Source organism: Thamnophis sirtalis, unplaced genomic scaffold (assembly GCF_051295495.1).
Source record: "Thamnophis sirtalis isolate CommonGarterSnake01/CBP01778 unplaced genomic scaffold, rThaSir2_p1.2 scaffold_15, whole genome shotgun sequence".
In the NCBI taxonomy this organism is placed as follows: Eukaryota; Metazoa; Chordata; class Lepidosauria; order Squamata; family Natricidae; genus Thamnophis; species Thamnophis sirtalis.
In genome coordinates, this window is record NW_028261395.1 from 7,223,104 (window position 1) to 7,249,384 (window position 26,281).

Consider the following 26,281-nt stretch of genomic DNA (forward strand, 5'->3'; position numbering starts at 1 on the left):
AAAAAAAATATGCAAGAGTTCTAGTTATATCAAGCAGACACCTTCGTTACCCTTGCAATTCACAAATGTTATTTGGAACTCTAAATATTGGTTCCAGTGCAATAGAAAATTAGGACTATCAAGACCATGCTGTAAAAATATGTGTAGCGCTAACCCTTGTAAGGGCTGCTGGAGTCTAGGTTCTCCTGGCCCTCTTCGTATGGCTGCCAGTCCACCCTGTTCCTTCTCTGATTCATCGCTACTTGCCAGGGTCATGTGATGGGGTGGTGGTCAGCCTCCTCTCAGCAGGCAAGTCACAGATATGGTGGTATTCAGGTGGCTGGTTGGAGCTTCTTCCTCTTTCTTGAACTGGGTGCTGGGCTCTCCTTTCACGGCCCCTGCTCCTTTGTTGTTCCCTCTGCTTGGCCCACAGAAGCCTCTGCTATCCTATTCTCTTGTCTCCCTCAGCCTTGGCCCACAGAAGCCTCTGCTATCCTATTCTCTTGTCTCCCTCAGGCTTGGTCCACAGAAGCCTCTGCTATCCTATTCTCTTGTCTCCCTCAGGCTTGGCCCGCAGAAGCCTCTGCTATCCCATTCTCTTGTCTCCCTCAGGCTTGGTCCACAGAAGCCTCTGCTTTCTTATTCTTGTCTCCCTCAGGCTTGGTCCACACAAGCCTCTGCTATGCTATTCTCTTGTCTCCCTCAGGCTTGGTCCACAGAAGCCTCTGCTATCCTATTCTCTTGTCTCCCTCAGGCTTGGTCCACAGAAGCCTCTGCTTTCTTATTCTTGTCTCCCTCAGGCTTGGTCCACACAAGCCTCTGCTATGCTATTCTCTTGTCTCCCTCAGGCTTGGTCCACAGAAGCCTCTGCTATCCTATTCTCTTGTCTCCCTCAGGCTTGGTCCACAGAAGCCTCTGCTTTCTTATTCTTGTCTCCCTCAGGCTTGGTCCACAGAAGCCTCTGCTATGCTATTCTCTTGTCTCCCTCAGGCTTGGTCCACAGAAGCCTCTGCTATCCTATTCTCTTGTCTCCCTCAGGCTTGGTCCACAGAAGCGTCTGCTATCCTATTCTCTTGTCTCCCTCAGGCTTGGTCCACAGAAGCCTCTGCTATCCTATTCTCTTGTCTTCCTCAGGCTTGGTCCACACAAGCCTCTGCTATCCTATTCTCTTGTCTCCCTCAGCCTTGGCCCACAGAAGCCTCTGCTATCCTATTCTCTTGTCTCCCTCAGGCTTGGTCCATACAGGCCTCTGCTATCCTATTCTCTTGTCTCCCTCAGGCTTGGCCCACAGAAGCGTCTGCTATCCTATTCTCTTGTCTCCCTCAGGCTTGGTCCACAGAAGCCTCTGCTATCCTATTCTCTTGTCTCCCTCAGGCCTGGCCCACGGAAGCCTCTGCTATCCTATTCTCTTGTCTCCCTCAGGCTTGGCCCACAGAAGCCTCTGCTATCCTATTCTCTTGTCTCCCTCAGCCTTGGCCCACAGAAGCCTCTGCTATCCTATTCTCTTGTCTCCCTCAGGCTTGGTCCACAGAAGCCTCTGCTATCCTATTCTCTTGTTTCCCTCAGGCTTGGTCCACAGAAGCCTCTGCCATCCTATTCTCTTGTCTCCCTCAGGCTTGGTCCACACAAGTCTCTGCTATCCTATTCTCTTGTCTCCCTCAGGCTTGGTCCACACAAGCCTCTGCTATCCTATTCTCTTGTCTCCCTCAGGCTTGGTCCACAGAAGCCTCTGCTATCCTATTCTCTTGTTTCCCTCAGGCTTGGTCCACAGAAGCCTCTGCTATCCTATTCTCTTATCTCCCTCAGGCTTGGCCCATAGAAGCCTCTATCCTATTCCCTTATCTCCCTCAGGCTTGGTCCACAGAAGCCTTGTCTCCCCTTTTCCTCTTGGTTTCACCTCCTTTTCCCTTGCTCTTTTCCCGCTCTTTTCTTCCTCTTCCTTTCCCTCTCCCCAGCCAAGCCCCTCCTTCCTTCTCCTGCAGTCCCTCTGCCTCCTTCCCTTCCTCCCAAACTCTCCTTTTTTTTCCTCCTCCCCCCTGCTACATATGGATGTCTACTTGGATAGTAGCAAAGAGTTTGAATTCTCTATATCCATGTAATGAGTTACTTAAGGTGGTGCAGTGGCCTAGAAGTGGAGCTCTCGCTTCACAATCAGCAGGCGATTGTGAGTTCGATCCTAGGTAGAGGCAGATATTTCTCTCTTTGGGCACAATGATAATATATCTGCTGAACAAAGCTCTGCACTGGTGACAGGAAGGGCATCAGGCCATTTAAATACTCTGCTAGCTCCAAGAGCCGAGGTGGCGCAGTGGTTAGAGTGCAGCACTGCAGGCTATTTCAGCTGACTGCAGTTCTGCAGTTCGGCTGTTCAAATCTCACCGGCTCAAGGTTGACTCAGCCTTCCATCCTTCCGAGGTGGGTAAAATGAGGACCCGGATTGTTGGGGGCAATATGCTGACTCTGTAAACCGCTTAGAGGGGGCTGAAAGCCCTATGAAGCGGTATATAAGTCTAACTGCCATTGCTATTGCTATTCAGTTGCCCAGACTCCACCCTGCAAGGGATTATGGTGTCATTAAAAGATGATGATGATGATGATGATGATGATGATGATGATGATGATGATGATGATGATGTAATGAGTTACTTGTTAGCACTCAAAATCTGGAAGCCATACTGTAAATCTCTACTATACTCTTTTCTTCCTAGCACAAAATAAATGTCAGATGTCATGGTTGCATTTCAAGCCTCTCCCTACGATACTTTCTATGTTGGTGGATTATTTCTGCAAGCTAGTAACTATTAGAAGTGGGGAGGTCAGGAAAGTCAGAGCAGTCATCCAACTGTATGAAAAAAAGAGCACAACACACAAGAAATAAGGCACTGCTTTTCATCGATAAGGAAGAATGGAACCCACAAAGAAGAAAGGGATTGGCAAGAAGGACCACTTTTTTTTCTGTTAGTATATTTTCTATCATTCGTTGGATGGTGGGATTGCACTTTAACCGAGATATGAGCAAAGAAAAACCAAGTTTTTCCTGCTATTTCTTAAAAACCTCCTGGCTCTGACTGAAATCCGAGACTCTTATGTGGTTGGAAAACTGTGTGCACTACAAAAGAGGTGTGAAAGGTGTGAACTTTGAGATAATGGGATGATGGCTCTGAATTGGTGTTGGGATAACCTGTGGTTCACTGCATTATAAATTCAGTCACTGTCTTGCTGGGTTCCTGACCTCCCAAGGCATGAATTGTCCTCTTTTCTATTGACAGAGTATCTGCTTCAATATAAGGTTCTGCTGATGTTCTTGAGAAATTTTGAAAACCAGTCACCCTGCCAGCATGGTTTGTCTTTGCAAACAGAGTGGTCCCTATGCTGCATTCTCAGATTATTTTCCTACTTTTTGTTTTGTCTAACTTTTAAAGAGAGAAGGGGGGAAGAGGGGGGCAGTGGGAGGAAGGAAAAGAGAGAGAAAGAGATATACAGAGAGAGAGAGACAGACAGACAGACAGAGACCGGTAGGTAAAACAAATGCTGTACTGGGAATACAGCAACACAGTGTTTTAAGGAAGTAAATTTCCTGGTTCCAGTATGGGCAATTACAGGCCAGGTGGAAAATAGATCAAAAAAATTGGTTTTATCCAAGTTGAAGATAATTTGTTTAAACAAATAAGAGATCAAAGCTTAATGCATATAAAGAGGATATACAATGTATTAATACAGATGGATTCGGAAACAGAATTAGTTAAAGATTGTATGATAAAGTGGGCTCAAAATATTGAAGAACCAATAATGTTGGATACATGGGAAAGAATATGGGTAACAAATGTGAAATTCACACAAGCTCAAAACCTGAGAGAAAATTTTTACAAGATGTTCTATAGATAGCATTTAGAACCTAAAAAGCTGGCTTCTATGTATCCGAATGTACAGCCTAAATGTTGGAGGTGTGGTTCTCTCGATGCTACATATTTTCATATATGGTGGACCTGCCAAAAGGTTAAGGCATTTTGGATAAAAATATGGTGGATTATGCAAAATATCTTTAAAAGAAGGATAAAGTTTACTCCTCAGTTATTCTTGCTAGGTATATGTACTGACTTTACAGTGGTAGAGACTAACTTGATTCTGCACCTAATAACGGCAGCAAGACTGTTGGTGGCGCAATACTGGAAGAAGGAAGACTTGCCTACAACTCAAGAATGGACATTGAAAGTTACAAACTTAGCCAAGATGGCTAAAATATCGGCATATCTTAAAGATCACTCAAATGAGAGATATAAACGAGACTGGAAAAAATGGATTGACTATATACAAAATAAATACGGGACCAAGAAATTCCAGTTAGCCTATGCTTAAGATCAGAAATGATTTAAATGGTTTAAAGTTAGCTCAGCAAGAAGAAGCTAAGGTCAATGTAGAGATGTCATTAATTTCTTTATTTCTTTTTTCTCAATAGATTTTAGACTGTGTTTGTTAAAAATCCATACCGTGGACGGGTTCTGGGAAGTCGGGGGGGGGGAAGGAGGAGGAGGGTTGGGGGGGAGGGTGGAGGGAGGGAGGGGTATACATTAGGCTAGACAAGAATTTGGCGGTAAACTAGAACTATTTTGACACACAAAAAAATTGTACTCCGATGTCTTACTGATTGAGGAATGATGAAATGTTGGTTTTGAAAAGAAAATGAAACTTTTGAACCGAAAAGGAAGTAAATTTCTTTGTTAACTTCTGCTGATTTGGGGAATCAGAATGGTTACAGGCAGCTTTGTTGCATTGTGAGTAAGCTAAACACTTTTTTTAAAACAGCAATTGTCCCATGTAGCCTATAAATCTGCAAAACCAGACATACTGGATATAAATTCAGGACATAGAATTGCTACACACACACACACGCACACACACACACACACACACACACACACACACACACACACAAAATGAGGTTTCAATTTTTTGCACTACATATGACATGGAGTTGTGGTTTCCCATTTTACTAAATCCTGTCTGTAGGAAACCTTAAAAAAATTACACAAATTGAGTAGCTACATTTGATTTTCTAAGTGTCATCCTAAACTTCCATCAGGTTTGCCCTTTCTAAAATGGAAGCATGAATCAGTGCTGAATCTTTCCATAAGCAGCCTGGCTAATGTGTAGAACTATGAATTTTAGCCAAAGTTGAGTAGGTCAGCTTCATTTCAACAAACTTCAAGCCACAGCTGTAATATTCATCACTTCTTGTAATCCTTACTTTCAATGAGATTTGGTTCTAAACATACATCCCATTCCATAATAACGCATTTCAATCTAATGCAAAATTAGATGTTGGATATGAGTTCCAAAATGATAACCATGACAGTTCTTAAATGTCCAATTACATTCCACAAGAATTAATATTTTCAGTCTTTGATATGTTGTTCCCTACGCAGAAAGTAAATCACCGAAATAAAGCTGGTTCTGCATTAACAAAATTACAATATGAGCTTTAAAAGAAAGTACCACATCATCCACAGATTTAGTCTTTATCCTGCTTATGCAGTACTCAACTGGTGAAGAACTAGTCATTTCTTTTGTTTTAATACAACTGTTGAGTTCGGGAAACACATTCATAAAGCTTCAAATTTACTTTTTTAAAATAAAAAAATACAGCTTCCTTCTTTCCTTTTTATAATTAATATTCAGACAAGTAATAGCTTCGCAAATGGCAGATTCTAAAAAAAAAAAGGATTTTTCACTGTTTCTAGTACATGTACCTTTCAGTTTGCTATGGCTTTTCATTAATGTGGCATTAATTTAGGAAGAAAGCTAAAAGCTTTCTCGGTAGTAATGTCTGGAATATCTGGGGTTGAATTAAAACAATAGTCCCAAAAGGTCTTTCTTATTAAAGCACATTTCATTTTTAAGACTAGAATTAACACTTTTTTTTTAAAAAAAAGTCACTGTCATTAGCGGAAAACCTGGCAAATCTAAAGGCTTCTAATTAATCCCAGGTTGTTCTCATAATGGAAGTTTCCATCTCAGTGGGTTTTTACCCAATCAAACATTTATAATAAATAAATGGTCTCAGATGTACGATTTTAAAGTTTAGCACATTTACAAGGCTGCTATTAAATATGAGAGAGCTCAGCTTCGAACAGTTGAATAGTCATGACTGGAAACTTATTTGCACACAATCTGCTATTTAAATTGGGCTGAGAAGTTAGAAGTATGTGCTGTAATCCTACCATTACATAGAAGGAAGGAAGTTCCAATGGTACTTTCTTTTGTGAATCTGAATAAGCTTTCATGGAAAACAGAGTTGAAAGTAGATGTGTTTGGAAGCCTATCATAAAGATATGTCATTGATTCAAAGGGTTTGCAAGTCTGTCAATCGTCTATCCGTATATTACTACATCACACTTATTATAAGGCAAAGTAAAATTATTGTAATGTAGTTTATTCTGATTTGTAGCTCTGAATTAATTGTCTGGGTGGGTAGGCCTAACTTAGTCATGACCATGAAAATTGCTTCAAATTCATAGAGGTTATTATCACTACACACATTTTCATCAGTAAACTGATATATATTTGTACAATTTGTATAGCTGATTAGAGAGCCAGTTTGGTGTAATGGTTAAGTTAGGGGTGTCAAACTCGCGTCATCATGGCATAGCAGGGGTGGGTTTCTCGCCCTGTTCCAACCGCTTCGGTTGGAACAGGGCCGGCGGCGTCCTCGTGCACGCGCGCGGTGCACGCATGCGTACTAGTATCTGCGTGACGCTCCAGCTGCTCCTGGATGATCGCGCAGGTGCTGTATGCGTCCTGCACATGCGTGGAAGCGCAGAACTCGTCAAAACCGGGTAAGGACCGTGGGCAGGTGGGCGCGCCCTTTGCCGTTCCCGGAAGTTACTTACTTCCGGGTTCAGCGACCAACCGGTTTGCAGGGACCGCCGCGAACCAGTTGAAACCCACCCCTGTGGCATAGTCATGTGACGTATTGGAACTTTCCCCCTCTACACTAAATCAGGCATGGGAGTGACCAGTGCGTGACGCATTTGGCCCATGGCCTGAAAGTTTGACAACCCTGGGTTAAGGCATTAGGCTAGAAAGCGGAAGACTATGAATTCTAGTGCTGTCTTGAGCACAAAGCCATCTGGGTGACCTTGGGCCAATCACTTTCTCTCAGCCCTTGGAAGCACGCAAGGGCAAACCACCTCTGAAAAAAAAACCTTGGAAGAGAACTGCAGGGACTCATCCAGGAGGTCTCCAAGAATCAGACATGACTGAATGGGGGGGAGAGAGAGAGAAAAGCAACTTAACTAAAATCAATTTGTTCATTGACTGCCATTCAAAGGAAAAAAAATTGACTTACGTTTCAGAAAGATTAAATACATGTTGGGGGTCTCCATTTTGTATGAGGTATTTTATAGGATCACCTTCTCGATCAATTGCCTTAAAAACAAAAACAACAACAAGACAAAGAAGTAGCATAAGAGACTTGATTTCTTTTTTTAGTTTTGTTTTTTTAAAAAATTCCCGAATAGTGATGGACAACACATTTGAAATGCTAATCAGCTCATAACAGTTTAATATTTGACAGCTTTAACTCTCAACAGCCTGATCATTATATTGTTTATCCCCTCTGGAGAATGGCTGCATTTTGGCTGCATGAGAATATGCTGTGATAAGAATGATAATTGCCTCTTGGAATTTCACAAAATTAAAATATTTGCATACTTAAGATTTAGTCAACAATGAGTTTATTTAAAAAAGGGTCCTTTTATACAGGCAGTATATTCTTCACATTATTCTCAGAATGATGCAGAAGGGACTATTTATGACTGATTTTTTTTAAGACACTAGTAAAATAAGTCATAAAAATGTTTATTTAAATCATGCCCTTATTTGTATGCTTCTTAAAATATGCAGCACAAAAATCCTACAGAGCAACAGATGGTTTGAAAAAAAAAGTGATCAGATAATACCATAAATTAAGCAGGATAATAACAAACTGTATCTGTTTAATAATAGAAAACACATTCCAGTGAAAATTAAGCACATTAAAGTACCATTGGCATAGAAATCTAATAAGTGTCTACTCTTAAATAAAATCCTCTGAGTTCAATGTGACAAATAGAGGAACACAGCTTTGAAATTATGGATTTTAGCCAGATCCTCCTTGCAGTGTTTGTAAACATAATCTAAATGTCGTTTGGTGTAACATCAGTCATACAAACAAATAATCTAAGCAAAGAACACTTTTATTCCAAAGTTCCAAATGTATCATCATTGAACCACTGGATTCAAATATTTCTTGAACATTATTCTTGATCCCATCACACTGGCCTGTCAGAGGTGGTATTCTGCCGGGGTTCAGACCAGTTCGCCAGGCCCACCTGCCCACCCCGGCTCTATACCGTCCCATTTAGGCACATTTTCAAGTCAAAGCACATGCGCAAAAGGCTGAGCACATGCTCGGACGGGATCACATTTGGGAACTGGTAGAGAAGGTAAGTGAATACTATTCCTGTGGCCTGTCCCATCCAGTCAGAATGGTAAGGTATGTTGCTGACCCCATCAGTTAAAGAACTTCAACTGTTTTAGGGAGGACAATCTAGATCTAGAGTATAATGAAATGAGTCTACAGAATATTCTTCCCTGGGAGGGTAAGGTAGCCTCCAATCTCCACACCTTCCAAAAGAAGTTAAACACGACTCTGTATGACCACAGTCATTCGGTTGGTTAGCGCTATGAGAGCCTTCCCTCTGCCTTTGTCAAGCAAATTCTAACAGGATTTAAATATTCTTGCCTCCTTAATTTATTTACATTTTAAAAACATTTTAACTCTAACATTTTTTAATATACTCATATATTTTGATACTTTACTTTACACTGTCCAGAGAAGGACTCTTTGAAAGAGATGGGCAGTTCAGAATACTGGACAAACATTTGTCTGATATGGTACAGGGTGTCCTGCTCAAGCAAGGGGTTGGATGAGAAGACCTCCAAGGTCCCTTCCAAATCTGTTTTTCAAATAGATTGATGATAGAACTTAAACTTATATACCGCTTCACAGTGCTTTACAGCCTTCTCTAAGCGGTTTACAGAGTCAGCATAATGCCCCCAACAATCTGGGTCTTCATTTTACCAACATTGGAAGGATGGAAGGCTAAGTCAACCTTGAGCCTGGTGAGATACAACCTGCCAAATTGCAGTCAGCGGGCAGTCAGCAGAAGTAGCCTGCAGTACTGCACTCTAACCACTGCGCCACTGCGGCTCATAAGATTAGATAGATAGATAGATAGATAGATAGATAGATAGATAGATAGATAGATAGATAGATAGATAGATAGATTATAGATAGATAGATAGAATGAATAGAAGCCTCAATTTAATGGGACAACAAACAGATTGGTTGGCATGGAACGTTGACTTCTTTTTATTATGCTAAAGAATAGAAAAAAAAAACTTACTGAAGTTTCTGAATCCCTCACCCATAACTAATCTATTATTAATCAGTCAGTCCTTTGAGTTGATGTTTGACAGATAAGCCTGAATTCTGTCTTCTATCCCTATTTTTGCTTGGCTGTATCTGGATTACTTGAAATAAGTTACTTGCTCGTAGTAAATGTTGCCTATTAATGGCAAATATCGGGGATTATTATTATGTTAGGGAAGCTTCAGCATATGAATCTGCGTGGTCGAACTGCAGGACGCAAGACCTTCAAGTTTCATCATGAGTGGTCTCTGGACGTCCCCTGCCCCCAGTTATGCAGTTAAAATGTGAACGTTGCTTGATTGAAGGGATCCATAAAGTTAAAAAAATAGGAAGGAAGAAAAATTATCAGGCTGAGCTTACTGATTCTATCTTTTGGGGCTATATCATTATCTCCTGCCTCCTAAGCATGATTGCCACCGGTTGTCCTGATCAAGCTACATAGTCTCCGACAGAGCTAACAAACCCAGAGAAACAGAAGTGACACAGGTGAACCCCTTCCAATCCATTTATTTTCATGTTAAAATACTTCCAGCATTGGAAATTATTTCCAGAATGCTGCTTCAAAAGGTACAGATGCAGTAAAAGGCCATAAATGGCTTGAAACCCTGAGGAGATGGAGGTTCTTTTTCTGTCAGGAAATCTATTACCGAAACCAAACCAAGTGGATAGAATTGGCCCCTACAGGTTGCCTGCTGCAATATAAGCACAACATTGGTTGGGATTCTGTGCTTTTCTGAGGTAAAATTTCAACTGCCCCAACTTTCTGCTTTTAGGCATGACAAGGCCGTAATGAAAAAGCGTGATTTGGTTAAAAGCACCAGACCTCTGGACATGAAAATGGTGGCATGGGCTAAAATTATCATTCATTCATTCATTCATTCATTCATTCATTCATTCATTCATTCATACATACATACATACATACATACATACATACATACATACATACATACATACATACATACATACATACATATATATATATATATATATATATATATATATATATATATTTGTGCTGATAAATAAATATAACAATATAACAATATAACATATAACCACAAATATAACAAAGGCAACAGTAAAAATACTGGGTTTCTGTCGTGATGGACTCTTGTGACGAGCCGATTGACAGATGATGGAAGCAGTTAGCTTCCTCCCATAATTGGGGCTTACCAGGGGTTGTGACACTAAATATATATACCTTCTTCCCTGGCTTCAGCTGATAAGGAGGAGACCTGTGGCCTAATGACTAAGATGTCTGCCTAGTATGTAATATAGCCCAGGTTCAAATCCCAGTAAGGGTATGGCTAGCTGATGAGAGCTAAATAGCTTGAAATAGATCTATACTAGTCTCCCTTTATTTATTTATCAGCACAAATAAACACACACACACACACACACACACACACACACACACACACACACACACACTGCATTGGAAATGTTGGGCCTCCTGAGCTAGAATGCCTAATGCAGAGTTCCCCAATGTTTCCAACTGTATGAGCTGGTGAGGGGGTGGAGAAGGCGGGATGGTTCTTTGTGAGCAGCCGGTAAATGAACACATGTGCAGCTCTACTTGTGTGTTCTGACCCAGGCTCCCTTAAAAAGCAAGAATAGCAATAGCAATTAGACTTCTATACTGCTTAATAGGGCTTTCAGACCTCTCTAAGCGGTTTACAGAGTCAGCATATCGCCCCCACAGTCCGGGTCCTCATTTCACCCACCTCGGAAGGATGGAAGGCTGAGTCAACCTTGAGCCGGTGAGATTTGAACCGCCGAGCTGCTGAACTAGCAGTCAGCTGAAGTGGCCTGCAGTACTGCACTCTACCCACAGCGCCACCTTGGTCCCGGCAAAACCCCTTTTATTTACATGACTGTGAATTCCTTTCATTCACAGTCAGCAAGGCTTAGCAAACAGTGTTTCCGAGGAATATTTATCAACACGAACCTTATCTCATTTGGAGAACTGCCAGATGACTAGTTTCCAAATGCAGGACAAGGCAAAACTTGGCACAGAGTCTCTTATAGTCACAAACAGAACTTTCCACTCTTGAAACGACCAAATGAATGAATTGCTTCCTGCAAAAAGCCCACTCCCCGTTCGCTCCTCTTTTGTTTCCTATGGGAGGGGCCAATCATCTCCAAGGATTTACTCCTAAGTCGACCCTGCTTTCTTAGTTGTTCCTGTCTTCTGGCAGCTCTGCGCATGTGCACACTGGGAATAGGCTCCAGCTGTTCCTCTGCCTCACTGCTGTCTAGCTCCCTCTCTGCCTCCAACGCAGAGCCCTCGTCTGAGCTTTCTTCAGCCCCTAGGACTGGCCCAAGTTCCTCCCCAACATCTTCACTGTCCGACTCTGCTGTCAGCTCTGCTGGCTGCCGGTGGGCCACAACAAAAAGAGCCGAGGTGTCTCAGTGGTTAAATGCAGCACTGCAGGCTACTTCAGCTGACTGCAGTTCTGCAGTTCGGCTGTTCAAATCTCACCGGCTCAAGCTTGACTCAGCCTTCCATCCTTCCGAGGTGGGTGAAATGAGGACCCAGATTGTTGGGCGCAATATGCTGACTTTGTAAACCGCTTAGAGAGGGCTGAAAGCCCTATGAAGCGGTATATAAGTCTAACTGCTATTGCTATTGCTAACATTGTGTGAGCAATATACACACATCAACATGCACACATCCCTGCCCGCTCACTTAAATTGGGCATGTGGATGTGGATCACCGCTGCTGGCACAAGTGAGAATGTACACATGGGTTCGCTGACCATTTCTGTGTCCTGGTTGAAAACCCCTCACGGCCCACTAGTAAGCCATGGCCCACAGGTACCCTAATGAATGAAATGTTAATTTTCCTGATATATTTTCCTTTCTTTTCAGTATAGTTAGTGTTCTTTTCTGTAATAATTGTTAAAAGCAGAATGTTCCCTCCCCCTTTAATTATGAAATGTTCAAGTTAGTGTTGGGAACAGCATGAGAAAAACTGTCGTATTTGCTGTTCTAAGAACTTAAAATGAAATAACACAAGTTCTCCTATGCTGGGTCAAGTCATTGATCAGTACGAGCTAGTGCAGCTTTATTATGTTACCAAATACAATTTCTTCTGCCCTTGTTGGAAATACCAGAAATGTAACCTTGAAGCTTACATGCAAAGCACACTTCCTACTACAGCATATAAAGAGATGAAAAAATGCAGAACATGACCCATTATCTACAGAGATATCTCACTGGTTTCAGTAGTTTTCCATAATGATCCAAAAGATCTCTATGATATGATGGATGGGTGTTATTACAGATACTGCAAAACAGCAGTTTTGGACTCCAGAAATCTTGCAAGGGTCCCTCAATAAGATTTACAGTGATGAGAGTGTTTTTCCCCGAGAAGGTAACTGATCCATAGAATTCTATCACATGAAATCCAAGATAAGAGAATACTGGATGCCTGCGTTATGGAGTTATGGAGTGCTTGCTATTTCATCGGAGCAAAATTAAACTCTTAGGTGCTTATTCATCTCATCAGCGTCAGACAGGCTACGTAACAATATGCATGGATTATTCTATAAACCAATTGGGGGGAAAGTGTTGAATGTTAGCTGAGATTTCGACAATCTATCATGCAAAAGTTGCCCGAGCAAAATCGGGAGTCATTTACAAATAATTCAACTCGTACGCATAAACAGAAAGAGCTTCGTAAATGCTTACATTGAAGCATTCTGTACCTGCAAATTCAGCAAAATGGCACCAATTCGCATGGCCTCACTGAGCTCAAGACTGTACATCTGTTGAGGGAAGCGAGGTGGACTTTGATTGTTAGGAGGAAGCACCTCGATGTAAACAGTAGTGATGGAACTCCTGAAATGACAAACAGAATTCAGTCAAAATCGAATTATAACACTTTTCCCTCTATCAAACTCTAAATGTTATATCGCATTAAGCATTCAGGGTGTCTAAACAAAGGGAAGGGCCCCCAATCCAGCAGCTTCTAATTTGTGTTGTAGTCCTGATAAATAAGTAAAGCTGTTTCCATTCCCATTAAAACAGAGAAGAGCCCTATCTGGACTGAAGAGACTGCAAGGGCCTTAAGAAAATTTAAATTTCCTACCAAGTTTTAAGCTCTAAGTAGTAATATGAAAGCTATCTCAATGGGGATTAAAATAATGTGCAGTATGCTTTTAATGACCGTAACACTTTCTCCAAAATAAGCCTTTTTTGGAGGGGGGAAGGGGTGCTCAAATAAACATATTTATGAACTCAGTCCTTTGATTAGATTACTTAGAGCCGAGGTGGCGCAGTGGTTAAATGCAGCACTGCAGGCTACTTCAGCTGACTGCAGTTCTGCAGTTAGGCTGTTCAAATCTCACCAGCTCAGGGTTGACTCAGCCTTCCATCCTTCCGAGGTGGGTGAAATGAGGACCCGGATTGTTGTTGGGGGCAATATGATGACTCTGTAAACCGCTTAGAGAGGGCTGAAAGCCCTATGAAGCGGTATATAAGTCTAACTGCTATTGCTATTCTTTTTTTTTTGTACAAAGTTATTTATTTATTTCTTGTTACATATTTCTTTTATGAACAAAGTGTTGTCCTGGTTCCCCCCCCCTTTACATCTTCTATTATGCATATAACATTTTACATCAAATTTCCATTTTACATTTCAGTCATCTTATTTTTATTCCGTTTTCTCCTGCTTAATTTAATTTTTTTCTTTAATATATAAACAATACCCCTTTTGCCTCTCAAAGTTGATCAAGCTTAACATATCATTTCCATCTATTCTTCTGTTTTACTCTTAATAATACATATTTTATACAGTAAACATTTCATTTAATTAGTTATCCACAAGTAGTAGTTTTAATCTATATCTTCACACATTTTATTGAATATATACCGTTGATTATATTTACTAAGTTTCATTCTACTCTACTAGAAAATCCTTTTCTTTCTTTCCTCCTTTCAACCATTTTCTCTTAGTCTCTCAGGGACTTCATTTCTCTTCTAAGAAAACCTATTGTTTTTTGAAAATTAATGTTTTTATTTTCCATTTTTCATTTTCATACAGTCACATATATACTGTGCATAACCGGGGCCATACAACATTAAATAATAATCACAGCAGTTCCTCTTGTCAACAATACCCCCAGAAATATAAATAAAATAAGACTCAAACTCAAATAAAAACCCAATATACCTCTTCCGCTCTCCATACACCTCTTTCTTCCACCCACCTCCAACTTGCTATCTTCCCTCCATCATTCCCCTCTACCCTACTTCCCCTCCCCCTCTACCACTCCTCTCTCCCAGTCCACTCCCTCCCTTCCTGCTATTGTTATTGATGGAAATATATTTACTTTTATTTTTAAAAATCAAAACAAGATACCAAATATTACACTGATTTGATTTTTGAAAACTGCTATTAAAAATTGCATCAGGAAAAAAATAGATTTTTAAAAAATCAGCTTTCTAATTTAGGCACCAGGAAAAAAAACCCCCTAAGGATTGCACATTCTACAGCTCAATAGAATTTGTACAGTCTGGGTTTATTCTGTCACTTTAAGGAGAATGTACATTTAAAGTATCTAATCCTTATAGGTATGAAGATATATTTGAATTTAAGTGTTTACAATGCTACATGGCTGGTGACAAGCCAAAATGTAAATATGCATCCAAATTGCTTAATATTATTATAAGAATCATTTAAAGTCACTGACATTTAAGTATTACATTTGGACTGTCCACTTTATAGATTTCCACATAGGTTCATTATGTCAGTAATTCTGTTTTAGTTCTATGTTATTCAGAATGCAGTCAGTAGCAAAATGAGATCATATATGTTGGATCTAATCTCTACCTCCATCCACATCCAAAATCCCAAAACTGAATAAAAAAGAAGCTAAATAATTAAAGAACTGTGCATGAAAAGCTCCATCACATTCTTGATCTATTTATTTTGAGGAAGAGAAATTGGGGGAATAGCTCCACTTAAGGAAAAGTTCACCACCATAAGGAGAGGAACAGCACAGCTGCAGCCTCCATCTTTTTGTGGGAGGGAATGAAATGTTGTTGCCAAAACATTGTGGAAGCGATTGTGACAAAATTATGCAGGGGGAAGAGAGAAAGTGTCTTTCTACTTAAATGTGATCCTACAAATTCAATTTTCTAGTCAGGCGGGGATGAAATTCAGCAGGTTCTGGAGAACCGGTAGCAGAAATTTTAGGTAGTTCGGAGAACTGGCAAATACCACTTCTGGCTGGCCCCAAAGTGGGGTGGGAATGGAGATTTTGCAGTATCCTTCCCCTGCCACATCCACCAAGCCATGCCTACAGAACCAGTAGTAAAATATTTTGAATTTCACCACTGCAATCAGTGGTGGATTTATGGACTACATCGCATATCAAAAGCCAATGGAAGTATTTCTACTAAGGTGGAAATGTTTTGTTGCTTCCATATACTGGAGAGAGAGAGAGACAGATGAAAGAAAAAGTGGATGAAAGAGGTAAAGATAACGGGATCACCAGAGCACTAGCTAAGCCCACAATTAAAATATATGTTTTGGACTTTGCTTACATTTCTTTTATTTTGTTGCATTTTCCTTTTCCTTTTCTCGGCTATTTCATAGGATAAAGAAACTGAGAATGTTCAGAACTGAAGACCTCTAAATTCTTTCCTTAATATATAGGTGAGCCGAGATGGCGCAGTGGTTAGGGTGCAGTACTGCAGGCCACTTCAGCTGACTGCTATCTGCAGTTCAGCGGTTCTAATCTCACCGGCTCAAGGTTGACTCAGCCTTCCATCCTTCCGAGGTGGGTAAAATGAGGACCCGGATTGTTGTTGGGGGCAATATGCTGACTCTGTAAACCGCTTAGAGAGGGCTGAAAGCCCTATGAAGCGGTATATAAGTCTAACTGCTATAGGTGCCTTTCCATGTTTTTGGAAATATGACCAATTCTTTTTTTAAATATTTTTTGCCAAAAAAGAGAAGGTTTGAAGAGTAGAAAAACACAGGATTCCAAGAAAAGGTACGGCTGCTTTTAAGAGCTGCCGACAGATGTCACCCTTCATGACATGCTTCCAGAAGGCCTATCGGCTTCTAGAAGAGCCATCACATTGCCACTGTATATAGAAAATATGTCATACGCATTCCATTTGGATAGCGCAGCAGGAATGTGTGAGTCATGTTAAATGTTAGAATAGTGTGCATTTGTAATTAGGTATATAACCATGGTATATTTTAAAGTTTTGTTCTGTGAAATATATTCACACTTGAGGACTTCCCTCCAAGCTATAATCTGTATGCAAAACTAAACCTTTTCTGTTCAACTGTGTGCTGTATATTTTTGAATCACTCATTATGTTTCTTCTCCATACTTGGTTTAAGAAAAAAAATATTGCTTTTCTACTCTATGGTTCCCAGCTCTAACATGTCAAAAATTAGGAACTGAATGAGGTGGCTGGTTCCAGTGCGGATTTCATTGGGGCATATTTGATTCTTTCTCGAATATTTGCCTAGCTTGCAATTTTGTGTTCCAAATTGAGTTAAGGGACACTATAAGAATGCATTGCCTGGGGAGAAAAAAAAATTATCTTCAGCTCAGTGATCCTTTCAGTTCCAGGATAGTTGGAGATATTACCGTTAAATGATATATGGCAATTTACAGAAGCAGTTGCTATTTGTGCTTCCATTGCTTTAAGCTTCTCTCTTCCTTTCTCTCCTTCTCAGCCCTTTAAGCTGACAGTCATTGATATGGGTGACGCTAAATTAACACACTTGATTCGTTGACCTTTAGGCTGACACTTAGCAGGCTAAACAAACAAGAGTTGCCTTTTTTTTTAGAAACGTCAAACCATTTTTGATCCACTGAACTTATTGGATAGCGATAGGTATGCACTGGGTACAATTTCATTTCCTTTGTGATCCAGGTTGAAATGTGCAAAAAGAAAGGCTGCAGTCCCAAATATCCTTACCCGAGAGTAAGAGCCAGTAAATTCAATAGGTTTATTTTCAAGTAGACAGAAGTATGACATTGTGCTGTAAGCAACTAAAAAGCGGGAGACCATGAGTTCCAATCCCACCTTAGCCATGAAACCCAGCTGGAGGATTTGGGCCGGTCATTCTCTTTCAGCCAACTCACCTCCCAGAGTTATTGGGGAGAAAATAGGAGGAGGAGGAACATGTGGGGGATATGTTCACTGCCATGTGTGACTTGTAGAAATAATAAAGGTGGAATGCAAATAAATAAATAAACAAACAAACAAACCAATAAATAAATTGGTAAAGGAGTAGTAGATGTGCTTCTTTCAAAGAAGCCATCTACTACTCCGTCAGGACTACTTGGGATTACTATTCTTTTACAACAGGTCTCAGCCTCCACAACTTATTCTGATTGTGTTCTCAAGTTTTCAATAATGTGGTTGCCAAAAAAAGAGCAGCAAAATTTCTTATCATCTTGAGATGGAAAAATAAAAAGCTGTAGTATGAAATACAACATAAAGTTAAATTTAAAAATGAAAACCCAATCATAACCTAGATAGAATAGAAAATTCCATCCCACTCCATATGTGGTGTATCTTTATCTATTTCAATAAATGGTCTCTACATACAGCTTTTCATGCACAATAAATCAGTTTTATTGCACCACATCCACTTGGTCAGGCAAAGAAGGTATGTTATAGACCCCGCCAGTTAAAGAATTCTGACTGGTAGGGTCTAGAAAGAGAGCCATCTCTGTTTTTGCCCCCACACTTTGGAATATTCTGCCCCCAGAGGTGAGGTGTGCATCTGCTCTCCTGGCCTTTTGAGAAAGAGTTAAAACATGATTCTGCAGCCTTGCAACTTCTTCTTCTTGTGCCATATCCAATATTGGACGTGGCGATGATGTTGGCGATCTTATTTTTATCAACAGCTGCACGAAAAAGTGCTGTTGAGTTTTGTCCAAATCAGTCCCTTAGATTTTGAAGCCATGATGTTCTTCTTTTGCCTGGACCTCGTTTGTCTTCAATCTTTCCTTGGAGGACTAAGTGAAGTATTCCTTATTTTTCTGGGTGTCGCATCACATGTCCAAAACATTCTTTCGCTTTTTTATGGTTTTGATTATTTCCCTTGGCTTTCCCAGGTGGCTTATCACCTCCTCATTTCTGATCTTGTCAACCCAACTTATATGTAACCGCCACCTGTAAATCCACATTTCAAATGCTTCTAGTTTCTTCAAGTGGTTTTCGGTCAGAGACCAACTCTCTACTCTGTAGAGCAGTATAGAGAGCCTAGCATGGGGAACCCAAAAGAACATTGAATTGAATTGAATTTTATTATTTGTATGCCGCCCTTCTCCGGGAAGGACTCAGGGCGGCGAACAATTCAAAAGGGGAAAAAGGGGAACATAAAACGAAATACAAATAATTAAAATAAGCAAGAGTCACACAACCATACAAGTCGAGAGGGGAGAGAACTCATCAACCCCAGGCCTGCCAGCAAAGCCAGGTTTTGACGGCTTTTCGGAAGGCCTGGAGGGAGGTGAGGGTCCGAATCCCTGCGGGGAGTTCGTTCCAGAGGGCCGGAGCTGCCACAGAGAAGGCCCTCCCCCGGGTAGTAGCCAGGTGGCATTGGCTGGTAGATGGCACCCGGAGGAGGCCAACCCTATGTGATCTAATGGGTCTGTGGGAGGTAATTGGCAGCAGGCGGTCTCTCAAGTACCCAGATCCAATACCATGAAGGGCTTTATAAGTGACGACTAGCACCTTGAAGCGTATCCGGAGACTGATCGGTAACCAGTGCAGCTCGCGGAGGATAGGTGTAGTTGTGGGATTGGTTGGTGTCATGAGAGGCCTTCTTTTGCCATTGTAATCTATTTTTTAAAAAAACAGGGTTTAATTACGTTTGCCTCCTTAAATTTTTATCGTTTTACAAATGTTAATTCTAAAATGTTAAGTGTAACATTTAATTAAACACCACACAAAGTCCCTCTTTGAGGGAGATGGATAGTTCAGATATATAAAATTCCTGGCCTTGACTTCATACTTCTTCATAGAGTTGAAAAGTTAATTTCTCACCTTGGATAGCTAAACAAATAAAGTCAGATATGACCTACCTTTTCTGTGCCAGTGGAGCGCTGTCAGATGCTTTGACTGTGAGGGCGTAGGACCGACCTACTACCAGTGTAATTCCTGGTGCAATGGTGATAAGGCCTGTCTTATCATTGATTATGAAGTCTCCCTGGTCACCAGCCAAGATTTCATATCTAATCTGTCCATTTGGACCTTCATCTGCATCCATGGCAGTAAGCTGCAGTTTAAAAGAATCAACATTCTAGGTTTATTGCTGTACCACAAGAAGAGTTAAAGTACATCAGAGGGGGGGTTATGGCATATCCTATGATATCAGACCTAAACAATCAGACGTTACTACAGGATATAAAAACCTGCAGCCTAGAATGTAAACAAATAATATAAAGCAGTGTTTCTCAATCTTGGCCACTTGATGATGGGTAGACTTTAACTCCCAGAATTCCTCAGTCAGCTATGCTGGCTGACAAATTCCGTGACCCATCAAAACCGCGGTCCACAAAAGCGCGCTCGACGAAAGCGTTGCATTTGACGTCATCACAGCGCGACGAAAAAAATTAAAAATTGAAATAAAATTAAAATTAAAGCAAGCCGATTCACATAAAGGTAAGGGTTAGGTTTAGGGTTAGGGTTAGGTTAAGGGTTAGGTTTAGAGCGTTAGGGTTACATTTAGCGTTAGGTTAAGGGTTAGGTTTAGGGTTAGATTTAGGCTTAGGTTAAGGGTTAGGTTAAGGGTTAGGTTTAGGGTTAGGTTTGGGGGGGTTAGGGTAAGGTTTTCGCTTTATTTTTACATTTATCGATCACAGCGCGATGTTTTCGTCGCGCTGTGATGACGTCACGTATGCGCTTTCGGCGAGCGCGCTTTTGTCTACCGCGGTTTTGTGGTGGAACCACAAATTCTGGGAGTTGAAGTCCACCTTTCTTCAACTAGCCAAGGTTAAGGGACACTGTTATAAGAAAAGAAAAGCATTAGTTAACCCAGGAGTGTGATTACTGAGTTATATTTAGGGATATTTTTGTCCTAAGATATCAGCATTGATTACCATTTTACAATACTATTTTTTAAAAAATCTGGAGGTATTTAAGGCAGCTAAATATTAAAATAAAAGATACATGATTAAACATTAATTAGGTTGAAAAGCTTACTGTACCACATCCCATTTTGCTCTGAAGTGTGCCATTATCCTTATAAACATTGGAGTGGAATGAGTTGAAAGGATGGAGACGATTATTAAAAAAACATGGATACAGCTGCAAGAAATATACTGTTCACTAGTGACTAATCAATAATGCCACCAACAGTAATATTTGTCTCACAGGAACACAATCCAGCCAGGGCCAGTCATTCAGAACTGAAACATCTCAGTGGTTAAATTAATATGCACCGACCTGTTCATCAAATATGTTCACATGCGCCCATCTTTTCTTGTTTGAGAGGACAATGATGGGTGGGATTTCCCCCCACCCCCCCATGGCTTCTGTATATAAGTTATGCCTGGATGATTAACAGCCACAGGCCTGCTGTGGTTTCTATTGAGAATAATTACTTTAAAGATGTAGCTGTAAACTCATTTACTAAGGAGTAAAACCAATTAAGCACAGTAGGACTTCCTTCAAAATGAAAGCTCATCTTTTGAATGGCTGACAGCATCCGCTGTGGTCTTAAAGTACTCAACTCAACGAGGTGCCTTTTCCCTGCTAAAACTGTGAAACTATTATTTTAATCATGTAAACATTCCTTTGTGGAACTGCATGTAGTTGCTGATCTCCTAAATTAACGCTATTAATAAAGATTGAAGGCTTCTTTGAAAAGTGTTATAATAGGCCTTCTCCAGTTCAGGGGATGGGAGAAGAAGATAAATCAACGCCTTTCACAAAAAATACCAGTCCCAACCATTTAATTACACGCTAGGAACCAGGCCAAGTTTTATTGTGACAACATGAAAAGGAGAACTGGTAGAATCACAAATACCTAAATTAACAAAGTTAATTAAATTTACAAACGGGCATGCTTTGAAAAGCGAAGTTATCTGAATAACATTTGGAGGGGGCAAAAATGTGTCTGAAAGGGAGCGTTACAATCACAGAACTGTCATACTGCCCTATGGTTTCCAGTGTACGAATTGCAGGTGTCTTTGGTAGATAGGCGCCGGTTTATATGATCCTGGACATTCCCGAATCCCTAAAAGCAGTTAAAACAAGGATCCTTTCTTCTCTCTCTGTGTATCTCATACAGGAGCGGTAATTTTCTTCCCTAAAAATAAGCAGTACTCAAAACTTGACAGTGATGGATCTGTTTGCTTACCGCTCAAGGAAAGCCCGATTTGCTTTGTGCAAAAAGCAAGCTCTAGGAAACTTACATTGCATCCTGTCTTTAACAATACTGTGTCTTTTAGAGTCATGCCACATTTCATTTGTTACTGTCATTTTAAAACAAAGGTTAGTTCAGCTGGACAGAGCTCTCATTATCAGAGATATTTTTGACCAAAACATGGAAAAGCTAATAAGATATCTTGACTCTTGTAGTTCAATATCTGTCATGAGCTAAAAAGTTTGGGCAAATTGGACTCATTCCCAAATGCCTAACTTGATTATTTCCTGCTGATATAAATTGAAACTTGCAGTTTGCTTTCCAGCTACTACACTTCAATAAGACCATTTCTCAGAGTCATTCGCTATTAGCATATATTTATTTTAGCTATTTGAATCGTGTTGTGAAAATTGCCATGGAACAGCGTGGCTGACACCTTTGGATTAATAAATTATTGGGGTCTGCAGTAATGTCACAAAATGTACACAGCTCCTGCAGATAGGTTCTTCATTTGTTTTGTGGTCTCAGCCTTACACTTAATATGGAGCAAGAGATTATTTATTGATCTGCAATATTTATAAAATGCCTCAATTATTCATTCAGGCTCAATTTGATGTGGGATGACTATTTTCTCTTGGCCACCACCATTAAGGATGGAGGAAAAAAATAGGGACAGAAATTTGCTTGTACACCATCCAGAGTCCCTCTGTGACGGAGATGCGTAGTTTCTAAATTTGATAAATAAAAATAAATAAAATAAAATAAAAAGCCATGAAAGAAATCTATGAGAAATCTGTGATATCACATCTGGATTCTGTTATATACTTAAAGGGGAGAACAGAATGAATACAGTGTTAAAAGAATGAATAGCAATAGCAATAGCAGTTAGACTTATATACCGCTTCATAGGGTTTTCAGCCCTCTCTATGTGGTTTACAGAGTCAGCATATCGCCCCCACAGTCTGGGTCCTCATTTCACCCACCTCGGAAGGATGGAAGGCTGAGTCAACCTTGAGCCGGTGAGATTAGAACCGCTGAACTGCAGATAACAGTCAGCTGAAGTGGCCTGCAGTACTGCACCCTAACCACTGCGCCACCTCGGCTCTATGAAGGTGAAAACATATTTTTATGATCAAAAGATGAAGTATGTGACTATTTTATTAAGTACTTTCCCATTGTTATCAAGAGGCAAGGTTTTCTAGCAGTGGTGGGTTTCAGCTCCTATTGCAATGGGAGCCAGATGTGCACCATGGGCACGGGTGCTGCACACACATGGGCACCCTCTGCCTGCAATGCTCCAGCTGCTCGGCGGAGCATAACACAGGTGCCGAACGCTGCGTGTGCATGCACAAATAACCCGTTTCCTTCAAATACAGGTAAAGAATGAGGATGGGTGGCGGGTCCTCCAAAGCCCCATTCCGGTACGGTAGCTGCTGGTTCCAGCAGGCACAGGGACGCGCGTACCGGGGCGTACCGCCTGCAACCTACTATAGCTTTTTAGGTGCCTCATAAAATAGAAGACCCTCCCAATAAATATCCTGTTGAATCTAAAACAATCATAGAATTTTAGACAAAAACAACAACATGAGAATTGGAGAATTTAGGAAGAAGAGTTTTTTATAAGGTCAAAGCACATTTCTCTAGCAAGGTTATGTATGTAAGAAGCATTCTTTCTGTGAAATTGTCCATTGTACAATTAGCATTTGTGCCCACATGGTATTAAAATTGGTCTTCCCTGAACGGTACAGCCAGTCTTTACTCACTTGAGAAGGCCACAAGACTGAAGATAAAATAAATACAACCAGAAGTTGTAAAACTCAATGTTGTGCATTCTGTTTCTCACTAAAAAATTTTACATACCAATTAGACTTTGAAAACGCAAAGGTGTTTTTTTTCAAGAGGCAACTGCACTTCCTTGTTTTTCTTTGAAGATGTTTTGCTTCTCATCTGAGAAGCTTCTTCAGCTCTGGCTGGATGGTGGGGAATGGAAGGATTTATACTCCTTGCAGACAGCTGGTCATTTGAATTCTTTTAGAGAGTTATTGAGGCCATTTATTGAGGTTTGTCTCTATCCTCAGGGTCATCTGAGTAGTGCAAATGGGTGTGGAGACTTTGGAATTGTTAAAGGGACTGTGTTGTAGACTGGAGATAGATGATGCCATGTCCCTCCACCTCTGTTGAGAGAGGGCTGTTCAATTTTGACATAGATGGCCTCTCTGACCCCTCTTTTAAACCAGTGGTCCTCTTTGTCCAAAATGTGGACAGCAGTTCCAGTTCTATCTGCAAGGAATATAAATCCCTCCATTTTTCACCATCCAGTCACAGCTGAAGAAGCTTCTTGAATGGGAAGTGTCTTCAAAAAAAAACCAAGAAAATCCAGTTGCCTCTTGAAAAAGCACCTTTGGGACAACCATGACATGGATGACTGAGAATCTCCATAGACAATACGATAATATCATATGATATTATGATGATGTCATATCCCTCCCTAGTTATTACTTATAAAGCCCTTCATGGTATTGGACCTGGGTACTTGAGAGACCGCCTGCTGCCAATTATCTCCCAAAGACCCATTAGATCGCATAGGGTTGGCCTCCTCCGGGTTCCATCCACCAGCCAATGCCATCTGGCTACGACCCGGGGGAGGGCCTTCTCTGTTGCAGCTCCGGCCCTTTGGAACGAACTCCCCGCGGAGATCCGGACCCTCACCTCTCTCCTGGCCTTCCGAAAAGCTGATAAAACCTGGCTGTGTCGGCAGGCCTGGGGTTGATGAGCTCCCTTCCCCTCTCGACAGGTGTGGTTGTTGGTTATTTTAAATGCCTGTTTTGTATTTGTATGTTCCCTTTCCCGTTTGAGTTGTTCGCCGCCCTGAGTCCCTATAGAGAATAGGGCGGCATATAAATAAAATAAAACTTCAAGACTTCAAACTTCCCCGTGTTGAGAGAAGGCTATTCAATAGATGACCTCTTTCAAACCAGCTGTCCTCCCTATCCAAACTGTGGACAGCAGTTCCAGCTGTGCAAGTAATAGAAATCCTTCCATTCCCTACCATCCAGTCAGAGCTGAAGAAGCTTTTTGGATAACTCTTCAAAGAAAAACAAGAAAGTCCAGTTGCCTCTTAGGGAAAAAAAAGTACCTTTGGGACAACCATGACCTGAATGACTGAGAATCTCCATTGACTTTTCGACTTTGAAAACTTTGTGTCAGATCAACTGAATTTTGCTCATTTTTTTTTTAAAAAAAATGAAGAGAACACTATGCATATTTTATGGCTGTCTGAAGTATATGAAGACTGTTTGAAATCCAGGCCATTGCTATGTAGCATTCTGAAACCACTTGGATATATATTATTTGTGACAGCTGACAACCTTTGTCAAAATCTAGTGAGAGAAATCCCAAGTGTTTTTTTTTAATATATTCATTTGATTTATAGCTCACATTTCTACTGTAGCAATTATTCAAGATGGCTCAAACAATGTGACATAGTGTTAGACTAGGTCTAGCTAACTTTCAAGCTAAACCAAAACAGCAAGAACAAACACAATAATCTAATTCCTTTTGAATCGAATGTTCTAAAACATATGAGGCTAGGATGCAATGCAGTTGTGACCAGCTTAATATCAATAAAATTAACCCCATTATCCATTTTGGCATCTAGGACTTCAATCTTAATTTCCATTTATTACCTTTTGCTGATTCTTCCATCCTAAAACATGCATTTCATTTCATTTTCATTAGAACACAGTTATAAAAATAAAGACTCTTAAGGAAGAAAAATAACACAAGGACACATACAGAGAAAATACAGGTTATCATTTAATACGGTGGTATCTCAACGGCTTTGAAACTCATTGAATTTGGTATCCAACACATTTTGGCATGAAAATTTTGTTTCCAGTTCTTATCATTTGTTTCATGCTCAAAACATAAGTTAGAACTTGTTGGTGTTGGCTGCTTTGTTACTTGTTATATTATTCCTCATAATTTGTTTGGTCCTCATTGTTTTTACCCCGTTTCACTGAAAACAAGACCTCCCCAGATAATAAGCCCAATTGGGCTTTGGAGTGCATGCACTAAAATAAGCCCTCCCCTGAAAATAAGCCCTCCCCAAAAATATTGCAACACAGCAGCAGCCATGAGGTGACCACGCTCGCAGCCTACTGCCCAGCAAAAATAATAAGACCTCCCCAAAAATAAGGCCAAGTGCTTATTTTGGGGGGGGAGGGGTGCCAAAAGAAAATAAGACCCTGTCTTATTTTCGGGGAAACACGGTAGTAGTCCTTGCACCTCCCAGAACCAATTAATAATGAGTGCTGACTATTGTAGTGCAGTTATACCAATCTTCTCAAACTTAATCTCTATTTTCCATTGGCAGGGTTAGACAATTCCTCTATAATAGAAGGAACCATGACCCAGATTTAAAATATTTATCTTTCTAATTAAGACTGTGCTGTTGTTCATTTTATTGAAAA

The 26,281-nt window shown here is 40.6% G+C and overlaps 1 protein-coding gene across 1 annotated transcript in view; it reads right to left on the reverse strand.

Moving 5' to 3' along the window:
• The window catches only part of PCDH15 (protocadherin related 15), an 810,754-nt gene that overhangs the window by 211,761 nt on the left and 572,712 nt on the right, over positions 1-26,281 (reverse strand). The window contains exons 18-20 of the mRNA XM_087701782.1: positions 19,525-19,718; positions 13,165-13,297; positions 7,325-7,404 (exon numbers count right to left, since the gene is read on the reverse strand). Of these exons, the coding sequence (XP_087557908.1) occupies positions 7,325-7,404; positions 13,165-13,297; positions 19,525-19,718 (407 nt within the window). The remainder of the gene's footprint in view (positions 1-7,324; positions 7,405-13,164; positions 13,298-19,524; positions 19,719-26,281) is intronic.